Raw genomic sequence first — 13,150 nt, 5'->3', positions numbered from 1 at the left:
AAGGGAATGGGTGGAGAATAAGAGAGAGTAAATAATACGTTTGTCAAAACCAAAACTGAGCACTAACTTCAGGGACAATAGTGACTCCAATTTTGGAATCATAGGATATAAAGACCAAAGATGAACATTCAAGAATTTAAAACCTTCCTGTGCTCTTGATTCACCAAATTCTTCAGTCCTAGTAAGGTTGCATTCCTCCACAGAATAAAAGAAATCTGAATTCTAATGTAAATTTTCCTTTCTAAGAAACAGAGTATAGAACTATTCCTGCCTGTTAGAGGGTACTATGTCCATCCAAAAGGCACTATGTCATAAAAAAATGAAGGCATCAAGCCATCTCCAGGGACTAGTGGGATTAAAGCTAGGCTTACAATAGAAATGTTGTGACAATGGCATAAGAGAGTAGATCTTGAAAGGAAATTAAACAGAATCACAGGATAGAAAACTGCTATGAGGCAAGGTGGAGATGGTACCAACCCTAAGCTAGACTCGTATACACTTTGTGATGACCTGGACCATATAAAAGGACTCAATGATCTGAACAAACTTTTTCCATCTTCTCATTGTCTTCTGACTTGGGAATACATGTGCTTGAGTTCTACTCATTAGTTATATTCTCTCTACTCCATGCCATTCAGCCCATGCCTATCATGCTTAACCCTAATAAGCAAGCTCCCAGCAGGGAGGAAAACTATAGCACCATTTTCCACTGGATGACTTTTCCTTGCCAGAATCCCCCATCATCCATCATCTTAAATCCTTCTCTTTTTTCCAGTTCCTGATAAACAGGTTTGATGTTAGATTGAATACATTAAAGTAAGATAAAATCCTGTCACCTTCTTTATATCCTAATTTGACAGCAGAAGATTATGATCAAGCCTGGTGCATCTACTCTACACACCAAGAGCAATGTCCTTCAGATCACTCTGAAAGGTCACCTGTGAGAAGGTTCTTTAAAGATGCAGGTGATGCCCTGAGAACGTGGTCTGCATGTTCATGGGAAGGAGACAGGCAGAGAGAGCTTATTGACATGGGAAAGAAAGAAAGAGTGTTTATTGACATGGAGAAAAAAGAATAAAAAGCAACATGAATACAGGGGTTGGGAGAAAAAATATGAGGGGATATTTTGAACATTCTTCATAACGTAGTCAAAGTATCTTGGAACCAACACACAGCTCTTAACCTGATATACCAGTTCAAATGGCTTTGTGTGCACAAATAAGAACACCTCAACAACAATGCCAATGGGTATATTAATGTGGATGGGGGAATTTTCATAGGGTTACACCCCTAGACAAAGAACTATAGGAAACTAATGACTTAGGGGAGGAAATTAACCTCTCACAGGGATCAGACCCCTTACTAATTTTCCCACACAGAGTGTTCAAAATCACAACTAGAAGGCAGAGACTTAAAAGACACAAATACAGTCCTGGTTTCCTCTCTGAAGATGGCTGACAACGTGAGCTACATACTTTCCTTCCAATGGTTTCTATTGCACACTTTTCCAGAAAATACTAAAATAAAATCAATGTATAATATTTCAATATCCTCCCTAGATTAAGGACTGTGGAAAGTCAAACATAAAAACCAAATTATACCACATTAAGTCGCAAGGAAATCTAGTGGCAGTAGAAAATAAAATTCACCCAAAGAAATGTGGATGAGTTCCTTTCTTTTTATCCTCTTGTTATCATTGGTTCCCGATCCTGGTGTTAACAGATTTACAAGTCATACCCAATGTCTTTCTCCAAAAGCATCCCTGGGTCCACAATTTGCATCTTTGACTTAGGATGGAAGACTGAAAAACTTGATGAATTTCCACCTTATGGCCACATGATGTCAAATGAATATGAGCAACTGTCCTGAAAAATCCTAGAAGCTGACTATATTTATATAGAGTTGTGATGAGGACAGCTTTCATATTTGGGTGAGACTCATTTGCATCAACAAGATGTTGTCTTTTGCTGAGGATGACTGGCTCCACACAAGTATATGTGATGCCATTGCAAATCTCTGGACATATCAGTCATCCTCCACATTGGACAGGTTATCATGTCCATCTTGTACCGAGCTACAGAATAAGAATCGTGATCAAAACCCTGTGTAGAAACAAGTGCAAATTCCCTAGTTGACAGAAGATATACATATCAAAAACGTGGTACTTTATTATGGTGAGTGCAGATGAATTTGAAAACACAGTGGATGAGATACAGCTTATTTCTGAGGCTGTGAGGTCTAACATATACTTAACTATGGTTTTATGGACAAATAACCAGCCCTGCATTCCTAAGGGCTTCCACTGTGCTCTCCTATATCACATCAAATCAAGTAATGAATCTTACATCCAGTCTTCCACAAAAGGAAGGAAGGAAGGAAAGGAAGGAAGGGAGGGAGGGAGGGAGGGAGGGAGGGAGGGAGGGAGGGAGGGAGGGAGGAAGGAAGGAAGGAAGGAAGGGTATGTGGGTGACTGGAATAGTACACAGGCTTTGTAAAAATAAACATAATATTAAATGAACTGTGAAATTTAATTCATGTTTAAAAAACACTTCCTTTCAAACATTCAAACATGTATTAAAAGTCATTTTGTGACTGGTGAATTACTAGAAAATGAAATTCTAAGATAAACCAATTTTTATCCCCTTGCTCAAAAGCACAGTCTAGTGGTTAAAGCAGAACCTTTAGAAATCAAGTATATTACAGTGCAATAAAAATTAGACTAAAACACATAAATAAGATTTGTTGGAGGCCCTAAAGGCAAAGGGATAATGTTTGTCTAAAAAGTACCAGAAAATGGACCACCCGGAGTGGCATGATGGATAGATTGCAAAGTGCAAGAGAGTATATCAGAAGACTATATGACAATGGACCAAGGCATAGAAGCATGAGATCATTTTGCTTATTTGTGGAACAGGAAGTATGATTCCCCAAACACTTCACTGTCCTAGCTAATGAAACTCTACACTTCAATCCCACCAGCACAATCTTTGAAGGTACTGTGAATCCCACTTTCTTTCATAATGGTACCTGACCTTTCACCATATCCTCTCAACCTTGGAATCCCACTGTTGTCTTTGTTGTCTTCTCTTTTTTTCTTTCTCTGTCACCTCTGTACAAGTCCAAGACACATCACCATCTCTATTTAAATACTGCAATGACCTATTAAGAGAGGGATGAAGTTATTTGCTTTAGCTCTTTTTTTCCTGTAGTGTAGTCCAAAATAGTCACCATAATAATCATTTCAAACCATGTCAGGCCAGTTACAGCTCTACTATACAAAACTTCACAATTCACTCATAACAGTAAAAAAACATGCTAGCAGTGGCTGACAGGACTAAACACATTCTGACCCTCAGTGACCCATCCAAGCTCCTCTTCAAACCACTGTCTAAACTACCTCATTCATCATTTGACAAAAGCAACTTCATTTTTTTCTCCTAGAACTTGGCATTCATTGTTCCTTCTCAGCAAGTATTTCTTTCTTTGTCCATTGAGTCCACTTGATGACAATATTTAGAATGATATACAACTACTTGCTCCCAAACATAAATCAAACCTGACATAGTCCCCAATAAATTGTCCTACACAGCATTTATTACTAGTTAATGACCATAGATTCAAGAAATTTTATTTTGATGAACAAACTATTCATCAAATAAAACCAAGAGACATTTTATAATTGAGATAAAGAAATCATAAAAGATATTGAATCCTAAATACCATGCTACTTTGAAGATCATTATTCCATAACAATTACATCAAATTCTGAAGAACAATTAAATTAAAGCATAATCTCTGCACAGGCTTCAGGGTCAAGTCAAGAATAAACAGAAGGGAGTAAAGTCTGCTGTCCAAACATGACAATATATCTATCTATATGGATTATGTTAAGTGATGAATTTGAAGACACCAGATATCAGGCAAGTAAAGGTGATATGAAATATGGATAACAAACAAGAGAAGCCCTAGATATATGGTAGTTGCCTTGAAAGTTTCTAGTTTGATGAGCAGAGAGGAAGAATGGTTTCCTGGAGGAGCTCCTCCGTGGACTCCCTGAGTTGATGAGGGTACTAGAAAGATGAAAATTGTTGCATTTGACAGACCACAACTTTGGAAGAAAAAGGAGGGCAAGGTGAAAGAATTATGAAGCTCTTCAGAGAACCTACCTCCAGTGGATGTATGTATGTCAGGAAACTGCATGAGCTAAGGGAAGAGAGGGAGGTGCCTGAGGATTATGGAGTACCCAGTTCTGCTAGACATTGACTGCAGATTGAAAGGAAAATGTTTCCCAGTGCACTTGGGAGACATTCAAAATAGTCTTTCCTCAGTAATAAGTCAAAATTAGTCATGAAGCATAGGTCTAGTTGTTTCCTAACTAACCTGGTCCTCCAGAGAAAATTAACCTCAAATAACTTATTCATATTTCATAATGAATATTAAGAAAACTTCTAAAATTAACATTTATAATATGGCACCAAAAAACAAAGTCTCAAAACTTTCTGATATGATACCTAATAAAAATTGCAGTCATAGAAATAATTAGAAAATAGAACCCAAAACAGAATGAGGAAAGTGAAATTAGCAATGATGTTAGAATTCGATGATAAGAAGTTTAAGATAATTACTAGAATTTCATTCCATATATTCCAAAGAATTAAGATATAGACAATATCTTGAAGGTTTAAGCTTACCTTCCATAGCTGAAAAGTATGGTCTGAAATGTCAAAATGGAATTCAATGTATATTAAACACTACATAAAGAAAAGCATGGCATTTTACTTCACTTGGTGAAGTTTTCTCTTTTTTTTCTTTCTTTCTCTTTTTTTCTATTTCCACTTGCATTTTTATGACTATAACTCCATGACAAGAGTTGTGATACACTAACTCTTTTCATTAAGTTTTAAGGACTGTATCAATTTGATAGGTGTGTTCAGGAAGCTGACACACTCTAAATTTGTGGACTCCATGGAAGGTACTGACTGAACATATGCAGTTAAGCCTGAGCACATACTGATGTGTGTACAAAGCCTGTACCCAGGAGAGTACTTAGTCCCTGTAGCACATACAGTCAATATAGGGCTAGATTACCAGGGAAGATTTCTTTCAGAAAGAAAGAAAACCATTTTGTTCTTCCTGTCTGCCTGTTTCTCCCAGAGGGATCTTTGGTGATTGAGAGAAGATAAATTGAGATCACTGTGGTTAAGATCCCTGAGGCTCCAGATGTATAACTTCCCTGGCCTCTTCTGGAATTACCCAGAACTCTAGCATTTATGGATCAAGAAATCATGCTTCCAGATCTTGGTAAGTGACTCTGAGTAGAGGCCTTAACAGAAGATCAAAGACCTAGTCTTAAGCCTGAACTTGCATTCTCTTTTCCTGGGTCAGTACACCTGGAAGAGTAGAGACCATCTGTATGGAGTTAGGAGACAAATGTGAGTAACTGGCTTTTGATCTCTCTCTCTCTCTCTCTCTCTTTCTCTCTCTCTCCCCCTTTTTCTCCCTCCCTCATTAACCCCTCCTTTTAATCATCAAAATACTTAGTGGACTAAAAAATGGCAAACCTAAGCAGAACACACATCATGTAGAACACAGGTAGAATGATTGTAATTACAGCCATGAAAAAGGAAATTCAGAGGCTGGGGGCAGAAAATATTTTTTAGTGGATTACTGAGTAGTAAGTAATTTGGTAGGTGTAACATTAGAGGCAGGAGCAAAAGATATAGTAAGTGCTGGCAGAAAGATAATTCAGCAAGTTTTAACAAAATTAATGGATTGCTAAAACCTAGAGCTCCAGAACTAGAAAATTATACATGAAAGAACTAGAACAATATGCATGAAGAAGCAAAAAACTACCTTCTATTCTGTGGACTCAAAAACAACTAAACTACCATGAGAGCAAATTCCTTACATTCCTGTCTGAACTTCAGGAAGCCAGGGGAAACATAACAATAATGTCAGTGCTTAGAACTTCGCTTCTCCAGTTCAAATCTATTGCCTTGTCTGCCTAGAGAAATGCTCTGGATACAAGATCTTTGTAATGGGATTTTGACTTTAAGCTCTAAGATTCCTTATCATGTCCTTTGCCAGACCCAGAGGCATTAGTTATCAGTGTCAGCCCCAATGGTATCATTTTCAAGATCTAGTTGCAAACCAAGACTAAGAGAACAACTGATGTGTTCTCAGGTGCTTAGCTTCTTGGGTGAGTAGGCAGTTCCATACTTGTTGAGTGGAAATTACAAATGAAGACAGTGCAGAGAGGGGAGAGGGAAAATGGAAGTCTGAATGAGAGGGAAATTCTGATGAAAATAGCTACAATTAGCTCTGTAAGACACAAAACATACTTCTTCCTTCATGCTTCAGTCAGTAGATCTTCTGTTTGATGGTAGCCTCCAAAGGTAAACTCAAAATCCTTCCTGTTTCCAATATGAAAGTCCTTCATTCTTCATTCTTTTCAAGAATTCTCTGTGATCCACAAGGAAAGTTTCTTGGTCAAAGTGAGACAAAGAGCTATGCTTTGTAAGGCAAAAATGTAACTTTTACAAAAAATTACTCAGAAGACAAGGAAGCGATTAATAATAAAAACTTAATAATGACTATAGTGACAATTATATTTGTGTTTAAATTGAGGTTGTATGTACTGTGCATACAAGAAAAACAGAGAGGGATTAGGTCAATTGTCACACATTATGGGCTTAGCAGGTACTTGATTTATACCTCAAATTCACAAGTAGATGTACTGAAATAGAAAAGACTGGTGGAATTTTTAATGTCTGTGTCACAGGGAAAGATCCTTAGGTACAAACTAGAAGATATACACTCTAGGTTGTCTTAAGGCCACCCTCCATTGTTTTCCATAATACACTCCTTATACACCGTTTAAAACTGCTAAAAAGGAGAAGATAAGAATGGAGTTCAGGGCATGGAATTATGAAAGTGAAAAATAAGTAGGGGGAATTGCTATGGAAATAGCTTTGTTCTTTTTCATCAAATGTTTGGATTTAGCAACTGGAACCAAGGAAAAACAATGAAAACCAATACAAAAACATGGATGAAGGAAGAGATTGAGACTTAAGAATAATGAGCACAGGAACAGTTCAGATGCTAGCAAATAACCCTTATAATTGTGGAAGGACATCATAGAAAAACTCAGATAGTTAGAGAAGTAGATAGATACATACATAGCTAGATAGACAGCTGGGTGAATAGATGGATAGTTAGATAGTAGATAGATATACATTTATATATCTATATGCATTTATATGTGTATCATAGAGTTTTGGGTCTCCATTTTCACTTCAACTCCAATTCCTTTCTACTGTGCATAGCACAATGGGAATGTATAGCAGTGACAACTAGTATTTATCAAGTCAGCCAAGTAGATGTTGGTGGAGAGTCCTACTTGTCAAAGCTGACTCACCAGGCTTTATTGGGGACCCCACTTGGTAAAGCCATGGGTTTGTTGACTATAAATGACTAGTTATTTTCTGCCCATAACTTTCTTGGGTACCATTGCTATGCTTTTCTAATAAGAGCAACTGTATGGTTTTTCCACAGCCCTTTGGTGGTGTGTTTTATACTTCTGGGCACATATATAGATGTGGATGACCAGAAGATGATTTTCTACTTAAGTCATATAATTTTGATGAACAGAAATCATAATTCTCAGTCACAAAGACAGCCTTTCACACAGATAATTTAACTTTAGACTTCAGAGCAAGTTCAAAGCAAGTTGGTTGCCCTTGGAGACAATATATGACTGCCCCTAGAGACAAATACAAAAGGTCATTCTCCAAGGTGTTATTATGCTGATTTAAAGCCAGAGCTTCAGACAACTTTAATCTGAACATAGTCCCAGTCTCAGGCTCAATGTCCAGCTAACTAATTGTTATTGTTAAGTCTTGATTTCCAATGTCATTTTTTTCTGGGAACCCTTACTAACTTAGAGCTACATACAAGGGCCATTGTGACATTCCTAGCATAAGAGAAACTATGCGACATAGCTTATGATTTGAGTTTGGGTAGGGCCTTATAAAACAACCTATGGTTGTCCAGATTTTGGCTGTGAGAGGTCAGAGAAATTGGAGGCAATAAAGAAAGAAAGCAGAGAGAATAGCAAGAGGAAAAGGACCACAAGGCAGAGAGTGACAAGACAGAGACAGAGTGAGAGAGGAGAGGGCAACAATGTAGGGAGGCAGAGAGTTAAGGGTGGAGACAGCAGGGCAGCAATAGCTATGCAGAGAGCAAAGAGAGATCTTTTAGAGAAAAGTACTAAAGAAGTAATAACAAAGAAAGTCACTTTCAGATTATGTGAGCCTCTTTTTTCCTGAAGACTTTTTTAGGTAAATAGAATTTATTTTCTAAAACCTGAGACTTTGTTTTTATTACCCTGGAACATTTCTGGAGAGATGGCTCAGCTGTGAAAGGCTAGGCTCACAACCAAACATATTACCCTGAAACAGATTTAGTAAGCCAGTATTCCATGGTCTGTATTACTGCTGTACCCCAACCCCAGAACTACTTATTTTCTGACATATTCCATTTTAAACACTGTTAACTCTATAGTAATATTAACCTGCTGGTTTGCTTATAAGGGTGTCCCTATCTGTAGCACATGCTGGCCTTGAACTGGGGATGCTTCCTACCTCAGCCTCCTGAAAGCTGGGACTGCAGTTGTGTGCCACTGTTTCTAAGCATAAGTTTCTAAGATCAGTGAAGCAAGTACATTATCAAAGAAATACCTACACCTTAGCAGAGATTGGCAGCTCCTACACAGACTTAGGTGCTACTGGCTGATTAGAAAGATCCTGAAATATCACAACTTGGAAAGACATGGTCTCTTTGAGGTTACTCACAGCTTGGGGAAGAGGGGGTGCATATTAGAATCTTAGATGTCTATGACATTATTTACATTTTTTTCTCCCCCTTCTCCTCAATGTGAGATTTAGCCCTCTCCAAATAATCTCTGCTCATTCTATGGTGATATTTTGTTCATGATATAAAAAATTAGGATTGCCTGAACATCAGAGTTCAAAGCTAGCCACACTAGCTAGCCATAGACTCCAGGAAGTGGTGGCACCCACCTTTAATCCTAGCAACCACACTAGCTAGCCAAAGAGACCAGGTAGTGGTGGTACATACCTCTAATCAAAGCTCTGGAGAGACAGAGTCAGATGGATCTCTTGTTAGTTTTAGGCCACCATGAGCTACATGAAATTGGCCTAGTCTAAAAAAAAGAAACAGAGTTCACACAAAGGTGATCTGAGCACTTGGAATCTCATGTCTTTAATCCCAGCGCTAGAGATGAATACACGGTGGGAGGATACAGGAGCTCAAGGCAATGTGAGAAGGAATGCAGTCAGGAGCATTCTGAGTTTCAGTGAGAACTCTCTAGAGGACAGCCACCTTGCTTCTCTGATCATCAGCTTTAACCCCAATATCTGTCTCTGGGTTTTTATTGTTTGTACCACAAAGTTCTTGGAAGGTGCCACTGTGCCCCCATCTCACACTATCTGCCCCCTTTTAACATGGCTTACTCTTTTGTTAACACTGTCATTCCACAGGGTAAAAAAAAAGCATTACCACATCACAGGTAAAGATAATAAACTTTACAAGTAAACTCTTGTTTTCCATTTTATGACCTTAGAGCCTAAAAGAATTCTAGGGGAAAAACATAAATTAGAACAGACTTACAGCAATATATATATATATAGAGGGTGAAAATATATGTGTATCTGGCTCACTCAAGGTATAAATGAATGTGAACAGGGATGGAAGGGTTCACAAAGGAACTCCTCCATTATCACATCACTGCAGTCAACTCTTCTTTAGTCTAAAGGGTAGGACTCCTAAAACATGATGATTTAAGAAGCAGAGCAGGAACTAAATATTTTATAAGGTACATTCTCAGCAAATAAAAAATCATTTTTGAGACAAAAAGATAGACAATTTTCACTGTAAAGTAGATAAAAATATATAATTAAAGCAAAATAAATACAGCTGAAAGGCTAGAATGCTATGGAAACTAGTGACATTTGAGTCCTTTTTTGTGCCAAGCTCTAGTTGCAATATAATATTAAACTGAATGATAGTTTTTTGAGTATTTAAAACCACACAATTTTGCTGCATGTATAAATAATATCCAAAGTATTTTTCTCATTTTTAGTAAAAATATACCAACTCTTTTGAAAAAAAATCAAATGTGTAGATAAATACTCTTAACTTTAGTCCTCTGCATAGGGAAAGTGACCATAATATCCAAGTGACAAGGCAGCAGACATAAACAGATAAATTCAATTGACCTGAGTAGCCTGCTACAGTTGTGTATAACTAAAGCAACTTGTTCTACATCCATATATCTATAGTTAGAACCTAATTATTTAAATTCTGATTTTGCAGCTCACTAAAAGAAACCTGTAGGACTGTATGACAGAGTATGACAGCATACAAGAACAACACCATCTCTACTGGAGTTTCAGAATTCCTCCTAAATTGTTTTGTCAGGTCCCCCAGCTGGCAGCTCTGGCTCTCCCTGCCACTCAGCCTTCTCTTCCTTCTAGCCATGGGGGCTAATACCATTCTTCTGGTTACCATCCGGATGGAGGCCTCTCTGCATGAACCTGTGTACTACTTGCTCAGCCTACTGTCCATGCTGGACATCCTACTCTGCCTCACAGTCATCCCCAAGGTACTAGCCATCTTCTGGCTTGACCTCAGGTCCATTAGCTTTCCTGCCTGTTTCCTCCAGATGTATATCATGAACAGCTTTCTTGCCATGGAATCTTGCACATTTATGATCATGGCATTTGATCGCTATATAGCCATCTGTCACCCACTGAGATACCCATCTATCATCAATGACCAATTTGTGGTCAAAGCGGCCACATTTATTTTGGTCAGGAATGCCCTTATTCCTTTGCCCATCCCCATTCTCTCAGCCCGACTCCATTACTGTTGGAAAAATGTCATTGAGAACTGCATCTGTGCCAACATGTCTGTCTCTCGACTCTCTTGTGATGATGTCACTTTCAATCAAATTTATCAGTTTACTATAGCCTGGGCTCTGCTGGGGACTGACCTCATCCTCATCTTCCTCTCCTATACCTTCATACTAAGAGCTGTGCTGAGGCTCAAGACAGAGGGTGCTGTGGCCAAGGCCCTGAGCACATGCAGTTCCCACTTCATCCTTATCCTGTTCTTTAGCACCATTCTTTTGGTCTTTATTCTCACACATGTAGCAAAGAGGAAGGTCTCTCCTGATGTGCCAGTCTTGCTCAATGTCCTCCACCATGTCATCCCTGCAGCCCTTAATCCCATTGTTTATGGGGTGAAAACCCAGGAGATCAAGCAAGGAATCAAGAGACTCTTGAAGAAGGGGTGGTAAACAAGCCATCTGCATCTCTGCATTCCTAATACAGGATGACTTATTATGTAAACAGAAAATTGGCTGAAATGCTAAGTCAGGAAATTACACTGAGGAAAATTGTGGTGACATGTTATTTATGACTTATTAAAACTGTGGATTCAGAAAAGCAAAGTCAGCCACAAGCCATAGAAGCCAGGCACACACCTTTAATTCCAGCAGCCGTAAGCTAGGAGGTGGTGGTACACACTTTTAATCCTAGGACTCATGAGTTGGAGGTAGATAGATCTCTCTGAGTTCAAGCCACCCAGGGATATATGAGATTGAAACAGTCTAAAACAATAACCTGTCACATGCATTTAATCCCAGCACTAGAAGGGTATTAAAGATAGAAGCAGCGTCTTCCATATTCAGTAGGAAGCATTCATTCCCCAGCCACACTGAAGATAGGAGTATTCCATCTCCAGCCTCTCTAAGGAGAGCTCATGTGTCAACCCTTTCAGCCTGAGGTAGAGTGAGAGATAGTGGCCTGCTGCTTTGCTTTCTGACCTTCAGCTTGAAGTTTGAACCCCAGTATCAGTCTCTGGGTCTTTAATTTTTCATGTTATAGAAAGTATGTCTAAAACATGTTCCTGTATATACCCTTCCTTTAGAAAACTCAATATTCCCTCCACAAATTTCCATATCTCAGTCAGGTACAGTGATACCTGTCTTTACCCCTCACACTTAGGAGTTATAGGAAGATGGACCTTTTCAGTGTTAGGTCAGCCTAATCTACATAGTGAGTTCCAGGACAGGTAAAGCTACACAGTGAAACCTTTTCTGAAAAATTAAAATTAAAAAATCACATATCTCTGCTGTGTTTTAATTTTTTCCAATATTCACTATTCTATTTTGTTTAAAATAGGAGTGTCCAAAATGGTGTATATATACCAGAAAAATAAATCCAGCTACTTCTATGTTGGTTTTTCTGCACATGTATTTTATTGTGACTATAAATATCAGTAGCATCAACTGAACCTCATTATCATAAATAAAATTAATCAAGCTGTACAATGAGTTAAGAAGAGTGCACCATATTTTAAGGATCATCTCTTAATGATGGAATGTGGCTGAAGACCAGAAGCAAGTGTGTGTCCATACAGCTGCCATTTTTCTCCCATCTTCCTCTGTGTTTGCTTGCCATGCTTCTTTGTTGTTAGCTAGTGCTCTCAAAAGCTAGAGTGGCTTAAGGAACCTACATGTCTTAATGGGTTTTGGACAAGGAGCCATCACATCCAGCCTCTTAGTTTCTCCACACTATTTCTGTGCTTGGAACTTCATCTCTGGGATTCACAGGTACCTGAGTTCTGTGGGCAGGGTTCTTTTTATGTGTATAACTATATCAGAAGACACTCCATAATGACTCTTAAATATACTACAGTCCATTACTAGTCATGTGGAAACTTTGTAATAAGATTTTTTATTCTGTATGGAAATTCACAATTATTGAGAAACTTAGATGATATTCAGGCAAAACAGAAACCAATCCAGATCCTGGAAATTTTGGAAGATTATTAACCTGGATCTAAGGGATCTTTAAAAGTTACTTTTCTCCCTCTACACACAAACAACTAGAAAAAATGAGTTACTCATACATGCAAGAAATAACTTGAAAAATAAAAAAAAAAACTAGGATGATTGAGCTTCAAACTCTTTGTTCTAGTTTTTGCCCAACTATGAATAACTTGTGTAGCTTGGAAGAAATAATGTGTGTCATTCAGTTTCAGGATCTTTGTTTGATGTAAGAGG

General features: G+C 38.2%; 1 protein-coding gene across 1 annotated transcript; it reads left to right on the top strand.

The window, feature by feature from the left end:
• Positions 1 to 10,432: 10,432 nt before the first annotated feature.
• On the top strand, positions 10,433 to 11,380 carry LOC100771742 (olfactory receptor 56A3). The gene has a single exon (XM_027404985.1). It carries the CDS (start codon positions 10,433 to 10,435, stop codon positions 11,378 to 11,380), a length of 948 nt encoding a protein of 315 aa, XP_027260786.1.
• The last annotated feature ends 1,770 nt before the right edge of the window (positions 11,381 to 13,150 follow it).

The sequence above is a fragment of the Cricetulus griseus genome, chromosome 3, assembly GCF_003668045.3.
Source record: "Cricetulus griseus strain 17A/GY chromosome 3, alternate assembly CriGri-PICRH-1.0, whole genome shotgun sequence".
NCBI lineage: Eukaryota > Metazoa > Chordata > Mammalia > Rodentia > Cricetidae > Cricetulus > Cricetulus griseus.
Note: the sequence above shows the minus strand (reverse complement) of the source record. Positions and strands in the feature narration are given on the sequence as shown.

Excerpts from the sequence above, each read along its gene's own strand:
- LOC100771742 (XM_027404985.1), top strand. The coding sequence starts at position 10,433 with ATGACAGCATACAAGAACAACACCATCTCTACTGGAGTTTCAGAATTC.